Source organism: Rhodamnia argentea, chromosome 4 (genome assembly GCF_020921035.1).
Source record: "Rhodamnia argentea isolate NSW1041297 chromosome 4, ASM2092103v1, whole genome shotgun sequence".
In the NCBI taxonomy this organism is placed as follows: Eukaryota; Viridiplantae; Streptophyta; class Magnoliopsida; order Myrtales; family Myrtaceae; genus Rhodamnia; species Rhodamnia argentea.
The window spans coordinates 15,321,208-15,348,601 of record NC_063153.1 but is presented as its reverse complement, the minus strand read 5'-3'; the positions used below and the strand labels follow the sequence as shown (position 1 = coordinate 15,348,601).

The following is a 27,394-nucleotide window of genomic DNA, read 5'->3' as shown; positions in this document are numbered from 1 at the left end:
GGTAGAGGCAGACGCGAAACGAAGAAGACGATCAACAGTAGCACGAGTTGGTCTTTGGGTTTGAAGGCTGTCGTGCGGGCTGATCAAACAGGCCGGCAGAATAGAGAAAGAGAGATTGGGCTGGCGGCTGCAAGAAAAAAAGAAGAAAAATGGGCCTGATTTGTGTTGCTGGTTGAGCGGGCTGAGGAAGAGAAGGAGAAGAGGAGAAGTTGGGCCAGCGTGAGAAAAAGAAAAGAAAAGGAAGGTGGGCCTCGTTGGTCTTATTTCAAGAATGTGGGCCTGGGGCTTTTTGGTTCAACAAAAGGGCTTTTTGGGCGTGAAAGAGATGGCAAAAAGAAAAGAAAAAGTGGGCTTGAGCCCTTTTTGTGCCCATCCGGCCCGAGTTTGATTCTCTCTCGGACCGGGTCTGCCCAAAGAGACTTGATCCAGGTCCGGGTCCGAGGACCCGACCCGGGCCCGGTTCCCTTTAATTAAAAATAATAATAATAATAATAAAATTAATAATAATAAAAAATTCGAAAAATAAATAAATAAAATTCAAAAAATCAGAAAAATTCCAGAAAATTAAAAAATGGTTTTCATGACCTTTTTACCCCTATTGTAAATTTTAAGCCTTAAATTGGCGTTGATTGAAGACCGATGTCCAATCCGGTCGATAACTCATCGTAATTCGACCTTCGTGTCGAAATTGTTTGTTTAAATATCGCCATCATAGATTTGGTCTGCATGTGCTTATCCTTATCTTTATTTGGCATGTTTACCTAATTGAGTGTTTACATACACTGCCTTTTGAAAAATTGTCTGTTAATCGCTTTTCCTATCCGTTAGGTTAAGGATAAATAGGTAATTGCACGAAATGACAGAAAAACATTATGCATGATCATTTAGTACTGGTTAGATACCTGATGAGCTTAAAATGATATGCAGAATGTGTGGTCATCTTGAGAAATATCAACTGGTTAGGTACCGAAAGGGCGCTAATTATCTAGTTAGCGTAAACAAGTCCCCGAACCTAGAAGCTCTGGTTGCGTAGGAATTGAGATAACCCTCCCGTATCTTGATTGGTTTCTAGCCGACCCCAATAGGCTAGTGGCGACTCTTAATAGCACTTTAATTTGCTAATATAAAAAATGAATCCAATGTCACGCGAGGTAGGACTTGGGAGAGTCCATGCCATTGATCTATGGCAATACCTCTAAACCCCGCCGGACCCTCCGAGGGAGGCCGAAGGCGAGGTCGCGCCATATATGGTTTAAGTGATTCCGGATTTTTACAATCTACTGTCTCACGTAGCGAATGTGGTAGTTCACTTAGTAGAGGGTATAATATGCTCAAGAGTAGGCAAGAAAGAAAAGGGGGTAACATGTAGTATTTTTTAATTAGAAAAATATTTAACCACTCAATTTGAGTTTCGTGATGCAGAACATAGTACAGATTTCGAAATCCTAAAGTGGTGAAAGAGTCACCAAATCGATTACCCAATTCTCGCCCTCATCGCTCGCGAGATACTAGCAACCCCTTCTTCAACGGTTGCGGTTGAACAAGCATTTAGCTCTAGAGGATTAGTTTTGGACTCTCGTCGTTCAAAATTAAGCCCGGAGTCCGTGGAAGCTCAAGCTTGTGTCGACGATTGGACGATGGTGAAATTTCGACACCAAGAGCTGGATCGAGAATACGAATTTTTTAGTGAGGATTGTGGAGATACCACCGCCACGGGTACCACAATGGGTAGCGACGATTGATGATGAGGTAAGTTGGAGTTATCAAAGGTAAAAGAATTACATGGGCTTTGATTCTTCTATCCCCAAGAAGATATGTAGGCGTTTAATGATAATTCATTAAGTTCAAGCATATTCCTTCTATCTCTCTTTTTTCCCTACATTTTATTACAATGTACAATTTGATTATATTTTATATTTTATAATTTATTATGTTTATTTTATTATTTTAAAAATTAAAATTAAAAAAAAAAAAGGAACCGGAGGGAATCGGCATGAGAACCGGCCCGAAACCGCCGGTTCCTGAACCGGAACCCGTGGTTTCAAGGAACCCGCCATGCCTAGGGATAACGACGTAAATGGCCCATAAACTTTGACATAATGTGCAACGTGATCTCTAAAATTTTAATTTATTCGATGCGATCTTTGAACTTTTGATACATGTTTAATTTAGTTAATGAACTATATGAAAATATTTAATATTATCCTTCAATTAATTCAAATACAAAGACAACATTGAATATTTTAATTTAATTCAAGTACTAAATCGAATATGTGTCAAAAGTTTCAAAGACCACATCAAACAGATTAAAAGGTCAAAGGCCACATTATACGCCGAGCCACAAAGTGACGTCTCGAAATTTCGACATCCTTAAGAAAAATACATTCGAGGGATTTTGATCACAAACTTTGGCCTAGTAAATAAACTTAGATTTTCGAGGGTATAAGAGACCATAATCGGATTGCTCTGTGATGTCAATCGGTGGAAGTCAAGCTAGAGTAGTCAAACGTAAAATCGTAGTGCCGAGACCCTTCGTCCTTGAGCCTAGCCCCGATCGAATCCTACTTTTGAAATTACTAATTGACCCTCAATTTCTAGTATCGGTAGATTAAGGTTCTGTTTGGCAATGATTCCGATCCTCTGTTTCCGTTCCCAGAAACAAAAAATGACCAGAAACATGTTTGGTAATGGAAAAAAAAAATGATTTTGATTCCGGTCCCGGAACACTTTTGGACCACTTTTCAGAAGCAAAAAAAAGATGATTCCGGTGTTTTGGGACACTTTTGGGGATCACTTTTTTACACGATATACTTATGACTTATCCCTCATACTTATAATTAAAATTTTAATATAAAATGGTATTATTTTTAAAAAAAAGTCCACGTGGATTTTCAAATTTATATAAATTAAAATAAATTAAAATTCAATTTTAAAAATTGCTAAAAGCTAATTTTCTTAAATTAAAAATTTTATTTAAGGTAAATTTAATAAAAAATTTAAAATTTTAAGAAAAAAGCTAAAATTTTGAAAAAAAATTCTCGTCACCAGATTCTTCCCCCCCCCCCCCCTTTTTTTAAATTAGCTTTTTTTGGTAAAATTTTAAGCCTATTTTTAAATTCAATTTAAATTTATATTTATATTTAAAAAATTATTTTTTAGAAAAATTTTAAATCTAATTTATTTTTATATTAAGGGACCTCTAATACGCATGTTTTTTTTTCGAATTTTTAGCTATTTTATTTTTTATTCTAATTAAGTTTGTATTTTTTATTTCCTAGTATGTTTTTTCAACTTTTATCTTTTTTTTTATTAAAGACTGGACCCAACCCTTCACGTCGCGAACTAAATCTCCATTTTTTCTCCAATTTTTCGAGCCACACAAAATTTGTCGAGTCGGGTGAAGAAAGATCAATGTAGTTGAGTTGCAGGTCTTGTAAGCTTGTACGATGTGTAATTACAAGAGTGCAAAACGATAGGCGGTTGCACAATGAGAAGCTTTTCTTTCATTTTTTTTTTTTGGTAATCAATCTAAAAGTCACGAGAAATAATAACAAACAAATGATTTAGACAAATTCTGTAAATGTAATATGAATTACTTTTCAAACAATATAAACGATTGCATACTCATGAAAAATCGACAAACGAATTGGGAACGGAAATTTTGTTACTTTTTCTTTTTTTTTTTTTTTGCTCCATAATCACTATTTGATTATTTCCCCTATTCTTTGCCATCAAATGTGATTATAAAATTATTTGATTTAAATGAAAAATTGGGAACGGAAATTTTGTGTAGCTACCAAACGCGTTCCTGTTCCAGGAACAAAAATTTTAAACGATTACCAAATGCATTTTGATTCTCAAAAAATCATCCAAGGAACAGAATTAAAAAAAGTGATTTTGATCGAAATCGTTTTTTGAGAACAGAATCACTGCCAAATAGAATCTAATTTATCTCGGGAGCTAAGTTATCAATTTAACTCTTGACATTTACACTACAAGATAAAAAAAATTCAATTTTAACTTGACTTTCATAGGCTCCACTTATCCTTTTCTCCCATTCATCACTATCACCTATTTTTCTCCCCCTTCTTTTCTCACCTCACCCCCCAACTTGCCGACCCCCTCTCTCTCTCTCTCTCTCTCTCTCCCCTTGCGGCAACTCCCCCACTTCCATCACATCACCACCCACTCACCCTTTCCCCCAGCCCACTCACGCTCTCTCCTCCCTCCCCCCCTCTCTTCCTTTCCCTCCCTCCCCCCCCCCGCCGCGCGACTCTCCCTCACTCTCTCATCCATCACTTATCCTTTACTCCCATCCATCACTATCACCTATTTCTCTCTTCCCTCTCCTCTCACCTCACCCCCCAACTTGCCGACCTCTCTCTCCCTCTCCCCCTTTACGGCAACTCCCCCACTTCCATCACATCACATCACCACTTACTGACCTTTTCCCCCACCTACTCACTCTCTCATCCGTCACCCGCCCGCCCCAACACCACCCACCCCGGCCCGGCGAACGTGACTCTCCCTCACTCTCTCCTTCTGCGCCTGCCCCCCGGTGACGTGACTTCTCTCTCTCTCCTCCTCCTCTTCTTGTTCTTCTTCCTTCTTTCTCTGGTCTTCTTTTGCAACGTCCCCCCAACCGAATCTGCTGCGGCTGCTTCGCCGACTCACAGCCACCACCACTGCTCCACCTCGCGTCACCGTCGCCACCAGCCGCTCAACCTCCGTCCACGCTCGCCAGTTGCCACGCCATCCCAAGCTCAGCCCAACGTCGGCCCGAGCCCCTTAGCCCGGCCTCCCTTGTTCGTCATCCCAAACCAGGATTGTTGGAAAAAATAATGGAATTGAATAATAATATAGTCGGACTTTGAGGCGTGTAATCACTCTCTTTTAAGATCAATTTGCCCCACAAAGTTACTATATGTTTCTGGCAAATTCTTTTCAGGATACAACAAAATCACAATAAGAATACTGGATAGCAATTCCAGTAAATCTCCTAAAACTCTATACGAAACAATGAAGATTGACTGTCTTTCTTTTGAAGAAAAACGAAAGAATAAAAGTTAACTAAAGAAATCGAACAGAATTGTCCTTTGTATAATACTAATAGAACACACCTCTTAGTGTCTAAACTACTCATGTCCGAAACATCGCACCAATTCATGTCCGAAACATTACAATTCGAACATGACCGTTCGTGAGTGATTACAATCATTCGGACACAACCGTTCGTGAGTGACAACCGTTGTTCGGACCCAACTGTTCATGTCCGAACAGTCATAATTAAAAATATAGAATATAATTATAAAAAGAATTGATTTCGAAATATAAATAAATAAATAAAAATAATTAAGGTTTATTTCCATCCGCGGTGCGCAAGCGTGCAAAGTGCTAAGTACGTAATAATCGTGCAATCACACGCGCTCCCGCACGCGGGTATAGTGGGGTCTAGCTCACTTGTCCATTTCTTTATTCCGAAAGACTATTGTGGCCTTTTAACTAATAAAAAGACTTGTACTATTCTTTATATCCTATGTGGGATTGAAAATGCAGCTTTTGTTTTACAAACAAACTTCAACAATCCCTCATTTTGTTTGTAAAACAAATATATATTTTTTAAAATTTGATACAGCCAAAATTTCATGAGATCAGTATATATACATGAAGGTCTCTTTTAAATTAAACCTTCATTTAATGCAAGTATCTCAAAGTTCTATCAAAGCCACAAGTAGCTGCTGGCATTAAACTTATTACTTTTACTAATAGTACCGGACTTACCACACATATATTAACCTCTTATTTCAACGAGAAGTTTATAATATACTTAGCACTGTTATGGCCTTGTGCTTGTACATTTTCATGAGCTCTCTAGAAAGTAACCATAACTTTCGTAAGAACCGACACCACTTCTAAGCTCATATAGGTGAAGTATCAATCACATGTTTCTCTTACTAATGAACACGATACATTAATGTATTATACTTCATTAAGAATATAATTCAGCCTCTAAAACGTAACGCATAATACTGATTTCTCATGTCCGGGCTTATATCAATATTATACAATCACTTTCAGTAACTTGTTCTTACCCATTAAACCATATTACTAGTGATGTGCTAGTATTTGGTCGGGTTACCATTACTAGTGATTTAATTAAATGATTTCAACCCCATTTCTTTTGAGCTCATTATTACTACCTCTTTTGGTAGTGCCTTTATGAAAGGGTCAGTCAGATTCTTGTTTGACCTTATATAGACAATTGTTATGGTACTATCTTGAATTAATTGTCTTACATACTTATGTCGTAGACTAATATACCTGGACTTACCATTATAGGTGCTACTATATGCTCTTGCCAAAGTAGTTTGACTATCACAATCGATAGAAATATGAGGCATTGGACTAAGCCACAATTTGATATCTAACAACAAATTTCTAATCCATTCAGCCTCTTTCCCTACTGATGCTAAAGCTATAAATGGGTAAGAACATAAACGACGTCATCTGCATGTTTTGCCTCGAATGTAAAACCCTAATTTGAATTTTTCCAAATTCAAAACCCTAATTCAATTTTCCCTCAAAACCACATTCTTCCCCTAAGAAACGGCAGGAATCCGTAGGCACTGAATATCAGCGGGGACTTCAATCGCCAATCTATCCCACAACCCTCAGCACGTCCCTCCTGCTTTTGCTTTCCGGAAGTCTACTTTGTTGTGGCGTTGGAGCATCCTTCAAGTGCTTCATCCTCAACCTCTCGAGAAACATCATGTGCTTCATGGGCTGAACCGCTGATCGGTGGCACGACGACGGCGGTAGCGACAGTAACACATGGGCCTGAGCTTGAGCCTTGCCAGCATCGTCGTGTGATGATAATCTGATGAGGCACCTGGCAGAGGAAAGGGGGTAGAGTGGGAGGAAATTAGAGGAGAGAGAGACTGGGACAAGATTGCTCGACCCATGCTCCCACACTTCGTGCGTGCAGCGTCGTTTAGGAAGTCCATGTGGACTTGTTTTTAATATAAAGATGACATGCTTGATTAAATATTTTATTATAAATTTATCGAAATTTATTGCTGGAAACACTTTTTTATCCGATTTGGCACATAAGTGAGGCAGCGAAAAATTTCAGCACCAAAGTAAGAACTTGATCAAAGTTTCGATATTTCTAATGTCCTTAGGCAAAATGATTGAAACAAATTATCTGCTGTATAATAAATTTAGGACTTTTTAGAAAAGAAATTGTAATAAAATAATGAAGGGTATGGAGATTAAGGATATTTTCGTAAATATGAGGGTTGACACCACATTCAATAGTTCGTCTTACACTTTGTATACATGGATATTTTTATGTCCATTCCAACACCGCCACGCCGTCATGAATCCTAATGAAAATTCTTCTTTGTTTTTCTCAAAATGAAAACTGGCGATGATAAGGATGGTCAGACCAATAATTGAATTCACTCTTGCTGTACTAGCTGCCCATTTCGTCAGATTGTGGTTCTTACGAAAATGACTCGTCAATTGAAAATTTCGTGCAACGAGCATTCACAGAATGCGATATTCGTTCGCCCTTGGATAATTTTTTTTAATATTCTCAGAAGTACGTAGTTTGTGTATTATTAATATGGATAAATACATTGAAAGTCCTAAAATTTACCGTTACAGTACAGTCGAGTCTTAAAACTTTTAAACAGCACAATCAAGTTCTAAAACTTGTCGCGAAAGTACAACTTAGTTCTAAAAATTTTAGAAAGTACAATCAAGTCCTAAAAATTTTCTAGTTGGCGCAATCAAGTCCTAAAGTTTGTTAGCATTTTCCATTTATGAAGTTGGACAAAATTAATAAAATGATTCGATTGCACTAACTTAACAAGTTTTAGTACTTAATTACACTTTTTGAAAGTTTTAAAACTCAATTACACTTTCGTGATAAATTTTAGAACTTTCAAGGCACTTTTCTCTTATCAGTATTGAAGTAGTGAGGGGCAGTCACCATAAGGTCATTGAAACAAAACTTAAATCGCCTCCCACCACTCTAGACAACGACCGTATAAGCAATGTTTGTAAAGAAAAATTTAAGCGTATGTGATGAATCGTGTCATCATGTAGAATGATCAACTAAAAAAGAAAAGTGAAAAGACATTACTCTCGGCAATCTACTCAATCATTAATTGATCTCGTTTCTTTGGCTTACACATTAAAGGTGTGTATTAGAGAACTTTTACAAATTAATGTCATCTTTGTTTCACGAAAAAATGACTCACTTGGAAGATACTTTACTGGAAAATAATCGCTCATATTGCTTGAACTAATTAGTCAATGAAAAATATTATTATTTTCGATATTAATTTATGTGCAAATATTTTCATATGCAATAAAAAAAGGTTTCCCCACAATCATTTTTGTAAGCAATACAGCAATTATTTAAAAAAAAATTCAAATCAGTCATTTTTTGCAAACTACAATGAACCCATATGTCATCCAGAATTCCCGCATTCTCAAATCGATAAAGATTTCTAATTCACTATCTTGATTGGTTCATCATTTCTATGGTACTCGGTTGAATATTGAAGACAAAAAAGGAAAAATCAACCCGACATGTCCTTTGCATATTGCGGCAAGAATTTCACACTCTATTAATAAGTACTCCAAAAGGGACAGATTCGAACTTGAGTTCCCTCTTGACTGTCATCCTGAATGAATGTATCACATTTATACTACGTGCTCCTAACAAAAGGTAAGATCTTGAGAAACTAGGGCATATTCTCACAAGCTATTGCTAGAGATGTTCTAACAAAAATACCATTAATCTACTTTAATTTTTCAGAAGAAAAATCATCTGCAAAGCTATATAAATATCTGTATCTTTACTACATATAATAAAATGTGCTTCTCCAACTCTTTGGGCATTTTCAGCGTTTCCCTTGAATATCTTAAAAGATTTGAACTTCTGTTAACGTAATGTTTCCCTTTACTTCATAGTTCTGGAATTCTGTTCTAGTTAGCATTGAAAAATACTTCTTCTCATTTTCTGTTGTTTGTATTGCTTAAGAAAATGAGCCAACAAAATAATGTTTCTATCTTCAACAAAAGTAAGGTATTTGTCTCGTATGAAAACATTTCATGTTGACTTATCTTCCTAAGTGATAAAACTAACACTTTATCTTAATCTTTTATAGATTTTTACGGAAAAAGCTATAAAAAACCTCAAAGTATACCAATGTGAACCAACTACAATGTTTTTTTACCAAAAAACTCCTACCTTGTACTAGTGTGACGCATATCCTTTCCCTCAAAGATTGCCGTCTTGCGTGGTGGCAAGCATCGCATTGTCAATGTTTTCCCGGACAAGTGGCAATGATGTGGCGTCACGTGAACGCAACGTTGGAAAAAGAAAATGGAAACAAGCCTAAAAAACAAAAAGAAATATTCCAAACCGATAAACCTCGAATCTCAACTAGCCTATTCAAGCATTTTAGAGTCAAGCGTGGTGAACCAAGAAGTTACTTCAAGATTGAAAGCTCTCTCCCATGTGATTATGGGTCTAGACTTGTTGTTCACCTTCACTCTGATACCAGTGTTAAGCGATCTTGAGCTCTCTCGTACCAACAGTTAGCTGAAAGGATAATATTTTCCCTCATAATTATAAACTGACTACCAACTCCTTGCACAACTGATGTGGGATAAACCTAACAACAATATCTCTTAAGCCAAAGTGGCAAGAATGACATAGGAACAGAATGCAGTTGGGGAAAATTTCCTTACATTAACCAAAAGAAGGCTTCAGGAGTCAGCGTTTAACAATTTCCTTGCTCTGAAAACCTCTGCAATAATGGATTGAAGGACTTCTTCATAGCTGCAGCAATGCACAATTGAAGGACAGTACATTTTAGTTGGACAGACAGAAATTTAAAGGATGTTAATATGACGATCTGATTGTTGATTTGATTTCTCAAACCATAGTGACCGAAAGATCTTTTAACTCAGAATACAAAAGAAGAGAAAAACAAGAGAGTAGACAGAAGAATATGTGCAGTTGTACCAGTATCGGATATCACAAACTAGAATGATCTACTTCTTATTCTATAGGATTGAATTTGTTCGAGTGGACAATTATTTGAATGCAAAAGGGTTGCGTTGCAGAACTTTGAAACTCTCTGTGTTGGGAAAGTTCAATTCAACGACTGTTTTACCTCATGATTTGGCAGCGAAATAGCAGAATTACCTGGTATTTTTCAAGACGAAACCCTTCATTGCTGCAACCTGAATTAGGGCCTCTTCCCATGACTTCACTTCGTTGTTGTCGAAGTTCGTCCGGTGCTTGTCCAGGTCGCTTTTATATAAATCAGTTTTGAGCTTAACGTCATCAATCTCCACATCGTAGAACATGGGGAGGATTCTTCTTTTCCCCTTTGATTCTGACATGCATTTTACCATGTGGGCAAGCTCGCGGAGACAACAATGACTAGAAGCATAGTTTCTAGAAAAAATGGGTATGTAAATATTGGAGTTACCAAGTGCCTGTAGAATCTCTTCCCCAATCCCTTCGTTGGACCTCAAATCATCCCGATCACTATAAACAGAAACTCGATCTTGTAACATCCAATAGTGAAGGAAATTGACAATGCCGAGACGAATGTCTAGTCCCTTAGAACATAGGAACACATCGTACATTGGTAATCTGCAGGAAAGCCAAATCGATCTCGAGACATCCAATAATCTTTCTAGGATAGTGCGGCCACGACTATCCAACACCCAGCTTTCTAAGCCCTCGATGCCCTCAATGGCTCTTAAATTTGGACACGCTTCTAGCTCTAGATGTTGTAGCTTACCCAACTTAGCCAAGTTGGGTAATTGTCCTATTAAACCACAATTGGAAAGAAGGAGGTACTGCAAAGATTCCAATTCCGATAAACCTTGAATCTCAACTAGCTTATTCAAGCCCTTCGGTTCCAAGCGCTCCGGACACCTTAAGAGTGATAAACCAGGTATTTTCTCAAGGGATTGACATCTACGTATGAACAGTTCCCTCGGATGTGTTAGGCCTAGATTGACAGGTAAGTGTGATATTGCACAATCAATTACATGTAGAACTGTCAAATTTAACAAGTTGGAAAATTGTGGCAATGGACTAATACCCCCGAGTTTCAAGGTCGACAAATGAGATGGAAGCCGATAGGACGGTTGCTCTCTCATCGAAGTTGCTTCAAGTTTGGACTGATAGTCCCGCCAAGCAGAGCGAGGTATATTTGTCGAATTGCTGAATCTTTGTAATTCCAGATGTTCTAAATTAGTGATGCTTGAGGGGTGAGGGACAAGAGAGAAGTCCGAAGCTTGAACCGCCAGGAATTTCAAACTTGATGGAAGAGCCGGCACTTGTTGAAGCTCAATCGAACCCACTTCAAACTTTTGGAGATGGAGACGACTTATCTGCGGAGGCAATCTAGAAACACTAGTAAATGCTAAGTTCAATGTCTTCAAATGGATTAGCTTCCCAATTTCCTCCAAGTTTTTATCCGTCGGATCCCAAGATCGCTCGGCATATAAACCTTCAAGCATCTCCAATCCTCCAATTGTACAAGGAAACTCCTTTATCTTAGTTCCACGTAAAATCAACACCCTTAGTTTCTTTAAGTTTCCGATAGAATCGGGTAGTTGAACTAAGCCTGTCGCTGATACATCCAACTCTATCAACGTTTTTAGCTCCCCAATTGAGCTTGGAAGTTCCTTTATCCCTACGCACCCGTGTAAAGTTAAGCATGTAAGACTCGCCATCCCTCCAAATGAGTCCGGGAGTTGGCGGATTTTAGGATGCTCGTTTAATTTAAAACTCGACAAAGATCTCAAATTCCCAAATCTCTCTGGAAGCTTCGAGAGTCGAAAATTTTGGGGCATGACAATCTGCTTTAATGATTGTAGGGAACCGACTTCTTCAGGCAACTCCCCAAGAGAACTACACCCTTTGATATTCAAAGTCTCTAGGAGTTGAAGTTTAGAAATGGAGGGGTGAATACTAATTAAGTTGGAACACCGAGCAAGTGTTAACGTCTCCAAAGATGTGAAATTAGAGAAGTCAGGTGTCCTCCTCAACTTTGGGCAATCTGTTAAATCCAGAACTTTTAATTTTTTTGTCATCCGCAAAGAAAAACGTGGAATTAAAAAGAATGAAACACATCAATCAATCTATATCGTTAACATAAGTAATTAGTCTCATTTTTATAATACAATATACTCCAACATTTAATTGCAAATGGTGCGACTAGGTTGCTTCTAATTACTAGAGATTTATTTGATAAAACAGTTGGTTTGTTCGTGAAATATCACTGGTAACCGGTACTACTAGTGAAGTATATGAGCAATTAATTCATACTCTAAAATTGAAAAAGAAAAATGCTCATTTATAGAAAACGAAAGGCTGCTTATAATCTACTAGGGCGAGCCTGGTAAATCAATCCTTTCATTAGTCTTTTGACGACCCATAAGCGTTGGTACTTGCAAAATCAAAATAAAGCTAACAGCATGCTATGAATTCATTGTAAAAGAATAGGTCTCTTCATAACTTAGAACCATTAACCAATACTCGCAGCAATTCGCAGTCTACTAGCTGAAATACACGCTCGTTTGTCAAAGCGAACGACTGTTCATAGTCTCCAAGGATATTTCAACCTGATAAGTAAATTATTTTATTTGTATGCTGCTAATAAATTAAACTTGGTACTCAGTAAAACTGAAGCGATGGCCATAATCTACTGACCATTTAGCACGATACATAGTATTTTGTTTGTAAGTTACAACAGTTAAATAACACTATTAGTAAAGTATCTGCACAAATTGTAATCTACTAACTACTGAAGGGGGTCACTCGGAATACTCAAAAACAATTGGTGGTCTGCTATTAGGTTTCATGATGGTAAAAATTGTTATTTCTTCGACAATTTATCGAACTTGAAAGTTGCCAATTAGTTCTTGCTTATCAACGATATTTCCAATTTACCATTCACCTATCATTCAAATTTACAGTGCACATATGGAACTCTATTTCGAGTCTATCAATATATGAGAATCAGACACTTCTATATATTCCTCACTCGTGCATCTTCATGATGTAGAGTTCTACGGAGATAGATGCACATACACGAAAGGAGTAGTCTTGGCTTTAACATCATAATAGAAAGTCAAATCCAAAAGCTTAAGCTAACAGATGGAAGGAGACCGCGTGAATTTAAAAAGCATATAAGACCCGTTGTTAAGTAAAGTAGGATAATATTTTAACAAATAGCTATCAGAAAAGCGACTACAACAAGCCACAAAGCATCCCGAGTTCAAACTTCAATGTAGGCAAATCTTGAATTCCTCAAACCAAGGTGATGATGGATGCTTGGATAATACTATGGACTGGGGAGCACATCTAATGATTCTTGCTAGTACAGATTTTAAGCATATCATATTTATATGTGGCTCGATTACTAAAGCAGTCTGTAGGGAATGAATGAGATACAGAACAACAATGATATGCCACTCGTTATATCATTTACCGGGCTGTCATGTGATTCTAGAGCTTCCTCTTCTTTCTTTCCAAATGTGTTTAGCTAGTTGTAGTCGACTCTGGATGTTAGACTTACACAGAATGTTTTAGATCAGGGGATCACGCAAGCTATGTATAACGTGCATTGAATGATCCGTAGACATGGATAGTAGGTGATAGAGTAGCGCATATCGTACCTGGATTTGGCTCCACCCACCCCAGTCATCTTCGATGTCGCTTCTTGAAAGGTTTAGCACAACCAAATTAGCAAAATGAAAACTCCCCGCGTAAAATTCATTTTGCTTAATTTCCCAAGAAAGCCATCTTAACTCTGAAAGAAGATTGCCGAAGTTGCCAAGCATATCAATGCCTTTCACTTGAAGGAACCTTAGGTTTGGTAGAGCAGCTAGTTCTTCAGATGCAATGCCGTCGCTGCAGCCATCGGAAGTCAGGCTTAGTGCTACCACATCTTCATTTCTCTGCATATCACAGACTCAAGATTGAACATGCAACATAAACTGTTCTCTGTTTTCTCAAAATTTCAAGAAAGCTACTTAAAAAGCCAATTGTCAGGCGATGTCTTTTGGGTCTCTCTTCAAACTTTGAGATCTTTGACCTGAAGGTTTGACGGAGAGATGTAACAACCGCAAGACAAAAGCGACGGTAAACAAAGCTATCTATCGGATGCATATTTTAACAAAATTGCGTCTCTAAACGGGAAAGAACAGATGCAGTTCCAGTTTACCTTTCTTCGCTCCAGTAGTTTCAGGGCATCCTCACAAATCCACACCCTACAAAACTTGCGAGGATATACTCGAAGAACAATGTACCTTCCAAAATCTCGAACTTGGTCATGCATCCAAAACCTGTTGTCATCTCTAATCTTGATCAAGGACCTTTGAGAGAGAACCCTCATTGCAATGCTGGGAAAGTACCCACAATCTTTCCACATGATAACCGGATATGTTTTGTCGGTATTGATGAAAAAGCAGGCTATATCCAAAAATACCTCTTGGTGCTTATCCTCTAATCGTTCATAACTTATCATTAACGTATCTCGAACATCCTCAAAAGGACCTTCTTTTAACTTCCTCAGCGTTTCGTCCCACACTTCTCTTTTATCCAAATGCCCCAAATCTTTTCCCCAGTCGAAAAGGTTGGACCCTATCACCACGACAGCCAAAGGAAGCATGCCCACTGTACGAACAATTTCTCTTGAAAGAGCATCATATCCTTCTACAGCAGAGTCACTTCTGAATGCATGCTTATAGAATAGATGAAGTGCTAAATCAAATCTCATTCCACGAACTTCATAACGCAAAATTACTTCAGGTTGGTTTAGGACAACTTTACTGGATAAGCTCACTTGAGTCATCGGGATGCTTTCATCCCTAGTTGTGATAATGATCCCGCTACCGTAACAAAACCAATCAGATTTTCCGGCTGCGAGTTTTTCGAGCTGCTCTTTCTTGTCTAGATCATCAAGAATAATGAGTACTTCTTTATTACTCAATGCTTTTTTTATCATCTTGATCCCACCATCAACATCTTTAATTTGGTTAGCAATCCCATGGCCGACCAAATCTGATAAGAGCTTTTTCTGCAATTCTATAAGTCCATCATGAGGTTGTGATAATGTTCGAACATCTGCAAGAAAACTACAACGCTCAAAGTGAAGAGATAGTTTGTTGAACATTACTTTGGTAAGAGTTGTTTTTCCAACACCACCCATGCCATGGATACCGACAAAACGCACGCCACCAGACCCAACATCTAACAACTTCATTATGGCTTCGATCTGATCGGTATCTTCAACCAAATGTTCGGTCACAATTATTTGTCTTGTCTTAAGTTTATGGGAAACCTCTTCAACAATCAATTCGATTTGTTCTCCTTGGCTGCAGCAAAGAATGAAAATTGCGTTTCATTCAAAGACTAGATAGACTACAGGACTCTAGGCAATATGTAGATACATAACTCAGCTATTTCAACTACTCAAAGAAATTACAAATTAAGTACTATAATCATTTGAACCGGAAATTTTCGATTGCAGGTTGGGTTTGACATAGTTTTTTGCGGGTTTGAAAAAAGTTTTCCACCCACGCCTCTTTACCTTTTGTAGTTTTTCGAGCACAATCTTAGTCAGAATTCCATGAACTTCTAATATAATGCCACATCGATGTAAGTTTGAAAATTTGGACACCACAAAGTTTCTTCCAAAGTAAAATTGCAGAATAATTCCCCTCTGCAAGAGCCTTCTTCCACATTGTGCTTATTAACCACAAAAAGTTGAGCAAATTTACCCTTTGCCTTTAAGATCCCATCCCTTTATACGTGCAACCTCAACAAGGGCATTTTCCCAGCGCTTCAATTCCTCGGAGCCAAACTTCTTCTCGTGCTTGGGCATGGCTTTTCTATATAACTTGGTTTTGAGCTTGACATCGTCAGAATCCACGTCGTAGAAGATGGGAAGTATCTCTTTCTTCTCACCTGATGGTGAGGTGCATTCCACCATGTGCGCAACCTCACGGAGACACCACGAACTGTTAGCATAACCCGTAGAGAAGATAGGTATGTAGATTCGAGACTTGTCAAGCGCATTCAAAAGCTCTCCATGAATTTCTTTACCGACTCGGAGTTCTTCGTTGTCGAAGAAAACGCGGATTCCCGCATCTCTCAAGCGATGGTAAAGACAACTGGTGAATCCATTGCGTGTATCCGGTCCTCGGAAACTTAGGAACACATCGTACTCTTCGCGAGATGCATCATCGGCTCTTGAGGTTGACTCTGAGTCCCTCCTTGACGCCCGGTTCTCTTTTCCAGGCCCATGGTCCGTTCTTGAGGTTGATTCCGAGTCCCTCCTCTTCCATTTCGTTAATTGTCTCCAAACCCTGCCAAAAATTACAAACTTTTAATCTGGTCGAGACTTGAAAAATAGGAATGTAAATTGAACAAGCGGGCTGAATTGCATCAGACATGTCCAGGAGCAAAGTCTCATTGTTTGCTGCGTTATCTGTCAACAAGAGCTCGAACAGAAGTTGAATCAGAGCACTTACAGTCCTCCTACAATCAAAGCAAGGATGGTGATTAGAGCCTGACTCCCGCCGAATTCCATGAGAGGGCTGATCCTCTCAGCTGTATTCACCCACAGGAGAGAACCACGCTTCTCTAAAAAATGCCTAGTTGGGAGGGTTCAGTGAAGGAAGATCGACTGACTTGTCAAGGTAAAGAGAAGAAGGGCAAGGTCAATGCCGGGAGGTTGAAGGCGGGTTTCTGGGAAACGATGGAAGACGCCGAAGCTCAACATGGAGGTGCCCAGAGACTGAGGGGAGTCAACAGTGGTGGGAAAGAAACGAGAAGTGCCGGTGGAAAATTCAAAGCCAAACATAATAAATTCATGTGCCGTGCACCTTCCGACACTAATATGATTAAAGAACAGCAAGTTGAAGATTAAAAAGAAAAAAAATCTCACCAACAACCAAAAAGAAGAAAGGAACAAGAAAGGGGCAAAACTGAAATCTTCGAGAGAAATTTAACAGAATATTCCACGTTTTAAGCCGTCACAAGGACAATGGCTAGATTCGTCTCAAATTTCAAATTACATGCATTTTTTCAGGCCAGTATGTAAATGGTAGGGATAACGATGCAAATGGTCCATAAACTTTGACATAATATGCAACGTGATCTCTAAATTTTTAATTTATTCGATACAATCCTTGAACTTTTGATACATGTTTAATTTAGTTCTTGAACTATATGAAAATGTTCAACATTATTCTTCAATTAATTCAAATTAAGAGACAATATTGAATATTTTACTCTAATTCAAGTACAAAATCAAATATGTGCCAAAAGTTTCAAAGACCACATTAAACAGATTAAAAGGTCAAAGGCCATATTTTGTTTCATTTTTGCCAAATGGTAAATGGTTCAGTTTTCTTTCCTTCCGGCCTATTCATGATTGTCATTGTCATTTGACAAAAAGAAAAAAATGTATAATAGCTAGGAGACAAAGAAATCGTAGGTTTTTCTCTATCACGAAAGAACATTATTGGACATTGGCCGGTGGTTTTTCGTCTACTAATGACAACACTTTTGGAGCACAATTTCTGTTTCAAAAGTGCTTGTGGAGCATTTTTTTTTTCTCCAGAAATAATTTAGAGGCCACTTGAAGAAGTTAAAAAAAAAATTCCTCTCTTTAAAAGTAGAAAAATCAACTTCCGATTAGAAGTTGATTTCTAGAGCAGAAATGTTGCCATGGGCATTGGCCTATTGGAATTGACTTTTATGTTTTAGCTTTTTCTTTCCAAAATTTTTAGCGCACACTTAGGTTTCTTTCACTCTTAGGCCCGGAATCTTTTACATTAATAAAAAACCGACACGTTTTTTTTTTTTTTTCAAGTGTAACTTCTCACCATTTTTAATAGTTAAGGAAATATATTAAGCATTGTCAAGAACGGAAAATATTTCAATGTTTTTTTAGGAAATATTTTAGCTTAGTTTTTTTTTTTTTTCCGTTTCAGCCGCAAAAAGTTAAAAAAAGAAAGAAAAAAAAACATTGCCACATGCATTCCTTTTTAATCACTCAGAATTGTTAAAAAAAAAAAAAGCAAAAAGCTTAGAAATATGAATAAAAGATACTACAGGAAGTGTCAAGGTCCTACTTGATCATAATTACTTTTATCATGCTTAAAATATTCATAACTATTTCTTTCACAAATATCTCCTAAATTAATCATTCTTTTTTTTTCTTTCGCATAGTTCAGTTTAAAAATTTTAATCTAGTCCATATTAAAAACTACTTTCTGAAACTAATGCAACTTAAGATAATTTTCTCTTGCGACATATCTGTGCTCAATTTTTTCATATTATGTTCATAATTTCTTTTCATGAATTTTTATCCTATCATTTCACAATAGGAAACTTTTTTAAAAATCTTTTAAAGGTCCATTTATTGCATGCGTGCCTTGCACGTGCACTTTTGTAATGTTAATTAAGCACTCTTTTTAGGAAAAATTCTCATTAGACGGTGACAAGAGCGACAACTTGATGGAATCCAATTTGCGGACGATCCTCAGCGCTGCATTCACCAGCAAATCATAAACGACCGGCATTTGAACCCTGGCTTTGTAAAAATAAGCAAATTGTGACAACATGCAATGAAAGAAGATTGGGCTATTGCCTCTCGAGGACGGGTGATCTTCGGCTTCGTGGTTGCTCTCAATGTGATGACAACATCAAGAATAAGGGGAGGATGAAGGTGAATTTTGGTGAAAGAGTGGACCAGTACAAATACATAAAGGGTAAATAACACAAATTATCCTTAAACTTTGACCAATTATGCAATGTATTCCTCAAACTTTAAATTTATTTAATATGGTTCATGAACTTTAGCGCAATGTGTAATGTCGTCTTTAAGCTTTTAATTTGTTTATTATAGTCCCTGAATTTTTTTGTACATGTTCAATATGATCCTTAAACTTTTGGTATATGATCAATTTAGTTCTTGAATTATATAAAAATGTTCAATACCGTCATTGAACTTGAATTAATGGGAGGCCAACATTGAACATTATCGTACACTCCAGGGACTAAATTGAACATGTATCAGAAGTCTATGGACCACATTAAACAAATTAAAAGCTTAAGGATGATATTGCATATTGGGCTAAATTGAGATAAATTAAATTTCCAAAGTTACGATTGGGAGAGTCCGTGCTAAGTGTTTGCTTAGTAATTCATTAGATTTCCTTTGGTGGTCTAGAAATTGTTAAAAATTATACACGTCGGCGTCAAGATGGCTGACATCCAAGTTAGCAATTTTCAACCTAAATTGGCTTGATAGACTGAATTGGCACCAAAGTGAAAATGTTTAGGATTAAATTGGTCCAATTGAAAAGTTTATGACAGAATTGATATCAATCAATAGGTTTAGAACTTTTTTAGTACTTTTGTCTTGAAGATTCAAAAAGGAAAAATCCGACAAACAATGACAAAAAAAAAATAGGAGGTCAAAATCGAAATTTCAAGAGAAATTTAACGGAATATTCCATGTTTTAACGATGCTAGGGGGTACTTTTTAAATTTATCTCAAATTTGAAAATTCATATATTTTTTCTAACTTATAAGTAAGACTTCATTTGTTTCATAAAAATGAATAAATTGAAAATTATTATTCTAAAAAAATCAGTGGTATTGCTTGTAAAAGAAATGAAAGATAAATATTTTCATCATTCACGAATATATTTAAAAATAAATTATTTCCGATAAAAAAAATTAATTGACTAAATACTTTAAATAATATAGCCGACTATTTAAAAAATGTATTTTAAATCAATCATTTTTTTCAAAATAAATGGAGCATGGATGGTAAAAATATATATATATATATATATATATATATAGATATATATATATTTGGCCTTCTGACCTATTCATGCTTTTCATTGTGACTTGGCCCACAATAGGGTACAAAACCTAGAAGACAGAGAAAAGGTAGGTTTACTCTTTGTAACAAAAGAATCACGTTAATTAATTGGATATACAATGGTGTTTTTTCTGTTAATTAATTGGGCTGTTCGGATTGATTTTTATTTTTCTAATTTTTTTTCAAACTTTGCAATGCACACTTCAATTTTTGTTTTTTCAATCTTAGGATCAGAAACTTTCACGCTATACAAATATTGACAAGTAAATTTAAGTACATCATTTTCGTATTAGTTGAAAGAATACTTTAATTCGTTACAAGAGAGTGAAAAAGTTAGATTTTGGGTTTTTAAGTCACAATAAATAGGCTCGGGAGAGTTTTGTTTTGTATCTAGCTGGAAAGAATTAAAGGAAAAATTAATAGGATTCGGCGTACAATCAAATCGAAGTAAAACGTAAAGTAAGAAAGAGAAATCTTATCCTAGTTCACCTTACATTAGAGCTACGTTCAACAGAGGATTGCATTATAATGAACACATCGCTTCTCTTATTACATCACTCAATTACAAGCGAACAAGAGTATATATAGCAATAGTTATTCATGAACGAGACTCACGTGCTTTCCGGGTGGGCGAACCACATCTCAACAAAAATGGGCACATCCTTTCCTTTTTAATAATCTAAGAATTGTAAATGAAACATTCATCGTCATGATATTGCTGGAAATCGTTCGTCTGGTGTAGAGACCGGCCTAGCTAGGCCAGACTGGTATTTTGTAATGTCTAGGTGTGGAAAATTGTCGTTCGAACTTGTGGGTGCATTCATCTAAACACCTTTGCAGTACCTTGGACGACTCAAACATGCAAACCAGCTGCCGGGTTTGTAAAGCACGACTTAAATTAATTCGTGTTGTCGGGTATTTCAATGTAAAGAATTGGGATTACGCCTTTAAATTTTTTATTTAAATGAACTAGTTACCAGCTCTATAATTTTTTTTGACCATCGAATGAGGTGGTGCGTTCATATTATTAGTCGAGAGTGCCTTTTTGACCGATGGCTATGCTAGGTGCTGTTTGTTTTCTAAAGAGAATCTTCCACTTTCCCGTTCTCATTCCCTTTTTTACTAGAATCCCATATTTAGTAATTCCCGAACTTTCTTCATGAACGTAAGATTATGTTCATTCGAAAGACGATTGCATATTCCTGACTTACTGCATAAACTGATCCGAAAAAAAGTCTTATCTATGATGACTGCGGAGTTCATGTTTGTTCTCCTTCTCTCCTTTTCTTTCTTCCTTTCTTCTTTTTTCCAATCTGGTTCGTAGTGTTAGCATACACTTTTCTCTTTAAATTCCATTCAACGTGTTACTTTGCTTTTTTTGTTTTTTTTGGTGAGGAAGGTTGGAGGGCACCCTCCGAGCCGGAGGTCCGCTGTTTCAAATCTCATCAACTGAAAGTTAGTTTCGACACCGTGAACAAGTAGAGCCATCGACAGTTGATGTAGCAGCAGTGCTTGCAATGCCGAGTAACAGTTGGCAAATCGGATGGCCTCGGAAGTTGTAACTTTGTCTAGAAAATGATCATCAACATAGCCTTAAAATCTCCGAGAACGTGCAACAGTAAGCGTAGCTAGAAACCCTTAACATCGTGTGAATTCTGTTTATTGTAAAATTAAACTCGTAATTCTGAATTACAACATTATTTGATGATGCAAAGTACTTTTCCCTCCATTGTTCTCTCAAAGCCAGGGAGAATTGTAAATCGGGGTCACAACAGATTTGACATGTAGGTATTTGTAGAGAGCATCCAAGCCCAAATCTCTCCCGAAGCCGCTCATCTTGTAGCCACCTATAGGACAGTCGTTCTCGATCGCAAAGTAGCAGTTTATCCAGATCACGCCCGCTCGGATGGACCTCGAGACCGTGTTCGCCAGATCTATGTTCTTCGTCAGAACCCCCGCCTCTAGACCGTACCTCGTATCGTTGGCCCTCTTGATCGCCTCCTCCACAGTCCTGCAATCCGCCACAAAATGATGAATGCTGCACAATGTGCTATAATAGTTCTCTATGTTTGTTCCAGTTACAAATAGTAGTGGCTCAATCGCATCGGACCCGAGTAAACGGTAGCTTTGGGGACAAATAGCGGGGCATACTCACTTGAATTTCATGAGCGACAAGACAGGGCCGAAAATCTCGTCCTTCACAATCACGTTGTCCTCCTGATGAACCGAGAGAATTCGACGATAACGCAAAACAGACAGAAGTTCAGTTCCTCTCAAAACAAAGCCGCATGTTCTTTAAGGAATGTGTTGTGGATTGGTAGCGTACCTTAACATTTGTGAAGATTGTTGGCTGAATGTAGTACCCTTCGGTCCCCACACGCTCGCCGCCGGTCAAAAGCGTCGCTCCCTCTCTCTTTCCATGCTCAATGTAAGAAAGTATCTTCTCAAACTGTTTCTTGTCGACCTAGGATTTTACCATAATTCGTGTTAAGCTATTTGTCAACCGTATGCCCCATCGGAAAATCTAGCTGGTTCTTGCTTCCTGCTAGTGTTCGTTCTTACCTGCGGTCCTTGATGGACATTCGGGTCAAACGGGTCACCGACCGACCAAGCCTTCGCCTTCACGACTAGCTTCTTCTCAAACTCTTCATAGATCCCTTCCTGAACATAGACACGAGAGCCCGCAACGCATACTTCTCCCTGAAACCATCACGATTTCGAGTATTCAAACCTTATTCTTTTTTTTTTTTTTTTGGGTGAATAATTCAAAGCTTATTCTTTGTTTTCGCAAATTCCAAAATATAACAATAAAAAGAAAATCAGACACCTTACCTTGTTAAAGAGGATACCGGTTAGAGCAAGATCGGTAGCAGTATCTAAATCGGCATCATCAAAGATTATGAGAGGCGATTTCCCGCCCAATTCGAGCGACACATGCTTCAAATTGCTCGTTGCCGCGGCCTGCATCACGATGCGTCCCACTTCTGTAGACCCCGTAAAACCGACCTGAAGTGAGGTTTTCACGCCGTATCGATTCATGCTAAAATCTCACGAGCTTATATTCGCAAAATTCAACCGATATTACGTGGTACAAATATAGAAAATTTCATGAAAGAAAGAACTTTGGATCGCACCATATCAATGTCCATATGACTGCTTATCGCCGCACCGGCCGTCGATCCAAAACCGGTTACAACATTAATCACTCCATCGGGAACACCAGCCTGATACAAACCAAACCAAGGTATAACGGCAGAAACATTACCCGAATAACTTTGTTATGGCATAACAGATATTCAAAATCATGTTATAGTTTGATGAGACTATTCTCTTCATAATTAACCACAACTCATAGCCTAATAAATGACGAAATTATTTCATTTTTGTCTACTGAAAACTAATTCCAAATAATTAAATTATCTACTTATTAGTACAATTACATGCTAGAAAAATGACTTCTGCTCTCAAAAAGCATATTTTCCAAGTCAGTTGACGTACCTTCTTAGCCAAATGAGCATAAAAGAGAGCCGATAGAGGGGTTTGCTCGGCGGGCTTCATGACCATGGTGCAACCAGCCGCTAGTGCCGGGGCGACCTTCATAAAGAACATGGTGGTCGGGAAGTTCCAAGGGATGATGTGCCCGACCACGCCGACGGGTTCCCGCAGCGTGTACCCATGAAGTTCACGCGACATCTTCAGTACCTCGCCGTGGATCTTGTCCGCTGCGCCGGCATAGTACCTGAGCAATGTGGCAACGTGAGGGATGTCCATGGCCTTGCCGATGCTGAATATCTTCCCAGCGTCAATAGCGTCCAGCGCAGCCAGTTCTTCTATGTTCTCTTCGATCAAGTCTGCGAATTTCGACATGATCCTTCCTCTTTGCTGTTGATGGAATTCATAATCAAATGTCATACAAAAATCAAAATTCATGAAAATTAGGAGATAGGATGAAATTTAGCTTCCACACTGAAAAAATATCAAAAAGAAAGGCCTTGCGTTATTGATTGAAACAGAACAATGCTACACTTACTCGGACCGGTCTACAAAGTTAGTTTATTAACTGACGGTGTCGGGCTATAAGCGATTTTCTAAACAAGTGACCACTACTGGAGAACTATAATAGTTTGACATGTCATCTAACAAACCGATTTTAATTCAATAAAATGAACCAAAATATATGTTCTCACTGAAAAATGAACTAAAGCATATTTTGCATATTAAGGGGCATTCCTAGCATACGAAACAAATGCAAAGACTAAGTATAAGTTCAATCGAGTTAATCACATTTGAAGAATAATTAAACTTTACTCCCTAAAGGAACGCTCGATTCCCGATTTATATTTTTGGAGAATGCTTTCTGACAGTCTGACAGTACTGTCGGTTATTTTTTTTATCATAAATCCACACACCATCATCATTCCGTATTTTGCATAAAGAGCTCATTAATTAGAACATCATGGGGTCAGAAATAATGACGGTACTGTCAAACTATCAAGCTAGCGGCTTCTTAAATTTTTTCATCATAATGATTAACATATGACTCCAAAGGTTTGGTTATGTGTCCCTTTTTGCTATTTGTGTAAACTTTGCCTGCGATTCCACGTTTAGAAACAAAGAGAGAAAGAACGAACAAGAGACAAAAAAACAAAAAAGAATATTAATCGGCCAATGATGTTGTTTTTTTATTGGTTAGTTCACGTGTCGTTGTTACGTGATGCGCTGTCGAATAAAATCACAACCATATCATCAAGAATGCTGCTGATTGGCTCGAGAAGGGAAAAAAAATACAAAATCATGTAGTGAACTGTCAATTTTCTTAATTTTAAGGTTACATTTGAATCAGTTAACAGTTCTTTAATAAAATGAATAGGAGGAAAACACGATAATTAATTTGCTAAATCAATTTACTAAATGCGGCGTCGAGTTCTAACTTCTAAGCAGTTGATTTGCTCAAACTATCTCACACAAATATTCCGGCCAAAGTTAATGGTGTAATTACAATAGAATTACATTCATAAGCGAGTTTATGGATTAATTTCTATTGGTATTAATTTCTTAATTCGACGGAAAGGGATCGGAAAGAAGAAAAAGAAGACAAAAAGGAGAGAGACTGGAAGGGACATACGTAGCCGGCTATCCGTGGCCAAGGGCCATGGTCAAATGCTTGGCGGGCAGCTTTCACAGCCAGATCCACGTCCTCTTTGTCTCCCTCCGCAACTCTTGCCGTCACTTGTCCATTTCTTGGATCTATCGTCTCGAAGGTCCTCCCTGTTCATCAAATTTCATTCGCCGTCATAAACTAGAAACCCAAAAGGGGAAAAACGAGGAGAAGAAAGCAACGAGAACAAGAATTTGTAAGGACTGAACGAGTTTTTATATGGTCAACTGCGATACGATGTGAGGTTCTCTCAAGGTCGATCTTGATTCAGATGGTCGTTTTCCTTTCGATGCTCTGTTTTTCTGTGCTCAGAACAGAGCAGGTGAATTTCACTCATCCAAAAACTAACTGCTTGAATGGTGGACCCAAACCAACTTCAGGAGAATTAGTTCAGGGCACGACTGTACTTTTCTTTCTCTTTTATTAGTTCAGGGCACGACTGTACTTTTCTTTCTCTTTTTCAGGAAAAGGATAAGCTAGCAAGAACAGAACTTTTCGAGAACATCTGTCTGAGACAAGCGTGCGGTGAGACGTGAAACAGAGTAATGAATCTTCATCAAGGCAGGGCAAAAACTTGACAAGAAGCTGGTGAATTTCTACCTTTGACAGAGTCGACGAACTCGCCATTGATGAAGAGCTTGGTGAACTTGATCTCTGGAACGTGAGCATCAAAAGTCTTCAGACCCCCTATTCCATTGCTCTGGTTCTCTGCCATCTCTGTCTTCTCTGCACTCAGAATCTCTTACGTTTTTGAGGGGCAGGGAGGGTCCCCTTTTATAATGGATAGTCGTTTTCCTCCTCGCAACATGTAGGGGTATTTCGGGAATAAAAACTTTTGCGATGATATATTTTTTTTATTGCTCATGGTGACAAGGAGAGGAAAAATCGGTCACGATACACAATTGACCAAATTTCCATGAATTCCTCCCTGTTTTTTTCTTTTTTTTTGCCTTTTCTTCTTGGACCTTAGTCCATTGAAAAATAAATAAATTACCGAACACCATCGGTCGGATTCAACAAAGGCTCGTAATTCACGTTCACGATACTCAAGTTAAGAGCATGTATCAGTAAATCATTCATCACACGAACTCATCCCATCGATTATGTCAAGAGTTCAAGATTTCGACAAAACTCATTGTGAACACAAATATGTTAGCTAGATTTCCGTGTCGATTTCTTTAATTATCATTAAAATGATATGTCTAGTATCCCGCTATATCACGACATTTTTTTTCCTCCTCTTTTCCGACTCAAGGATGGAGTTTGATTATATTCGCAGTCGTCGAAAAGTTTTGTCTCCTCATGTCGTATTTATGATGCAATAATTGTATAAACAAGAGGAAGATTGAGTTCTTAATGACCCTTATTTTGTTTTGTTTTGTCATACTTAGTGATCCATGTGAATGCTACGGGAAAGGCCGGAACTCTTTTAAGGAAAACTCAACAATGCCGTTTTTAAGACTTACTTTTTGTCATCATGGGCGACATACGACTTCGAGCAAGGCATGGTCAACACGTGTGTATATTCACGCCACGTGTGTTGACCGTGCATTTTTCTTTTTCCCTTCATTTAAAAGTTCGTTTGAGGTTTAAAAGTCAGAGAACATCGAATTGATAAAAAGGCTTACCACTTTAAAATTGATAGGTGGAGTAACTTTTATTTTTCCCTTTTTGGGGTGCAAGTTATATATATATATATTAAAATCTTTTGTAAGTCTTGTGGTGCCAGTATATTGGCTTATATTCACTTCAAAACATTTGAAAGCTTTTGAAATATACGAATAATAACGTGCGAAATTCACACGTAATATTGCATGAGTTCAAAAGATCGAAAATATAACGGCGGCAGAAAAAAAATAAATTGCATTTCACTTTTTAGAAGCCACGACAATCAAGCTCTCGTTAATTATTCAGCTGTGACACAAGAGGAAGAAATTACACGTCGCTAGAAAAGATTGCCCGGCAAAAGAATGTGAGCATCCTGTGAAATAGTCGAATAGTAAAAACGAAAGGAGGGAAAACTTTCCAACGAATAATTATCATAGATTTTGAATGATTAAATGAACGTGTTTATTTTTGTAGACATAAATTTGGTGAACCGCGTGCTATGCTATTTTTGTAGAGTCGTGAATTAGGCGTACGACATAAATTCGGTGATCTACATAACTAAGAGATTTAATGAATTAGGCGCTTCAGGTGCTTTGATTTCGCTAATTAGCTCGATTTGAATAATGGATTGAAATAGAAATTCCGGTCTATAAGTTCTTGTGGTGGCGGGGGA

General features: G+C 37.7%; 2 protein-coding genes across 2 annotated transcripts; both read right to left on the bottom strand.

The window, feature by feature from the left end:
- Positions 1 to 9,604: 9,604 nt before the first annotated feature.
- Positions 9,605 to 16,825, bottom strand: LOC125314618 (disease resistance protein L6-like). Its single transcript, XM_048277409.1, has 6 exons — positions 16,585 to 16,825; positions 15,832 to 16,419; positions 14,274 to 15,426; positions 13,733 to 14,007; positions 10,229 to 12,145; positions 9,605 to 9,859 (listed from the first exon to the last, which is right to left on the bottom strand). The coding sequence occupies exons 1-6, from the start codon at positions 16,641 to 16,643 to the stop codon at positions 9,787 to 9,789; spliced, it is 4,065 nt and encodes a 1,354-aa protein (XP_048133366.1). The 5' UTR covers positions 16,644 to 16,825; the 3' UTR covers positions 9,605 to 9,786.
- Positions 16,826 to 21,677: 4,852 nt separating this feature from the next.
- LOC115733402 (aldehyde dehydrogenase family 2 member C4-like) lies at positions 21,678 to 25,865 on the bottom strand. Its single transcript, XM_048277399.1, has 9 exons — positions 25,714 to 25,865; positions 25,081 to 25,223; positions 23,454 to 23,837; positions 23,090 to 23,179; positions 22,788 to 22,961; positions 22,518 to 22,655; positions 22,282 to 22,419; positions 22,111 to 22,172; positions 21,678 to 21,966 (listed from the first exon to the last, which is right to left on the bottom strand). Exons 1-9 carry the CDS (start codon positions 25,826 to 25,828, stop codon positions 21,693 to 21,695), a joined length of 1,518 nt encoding a protein of 505 aa, XP_048133356.1. The 5' UTR covers positions 25,829 to 25,865; the 3' UTR covers positions 21,678 to 21,692.
- Between the last annotated feature and the right edge of the window lie 1,529 nt (positions 25,866 to 27,394).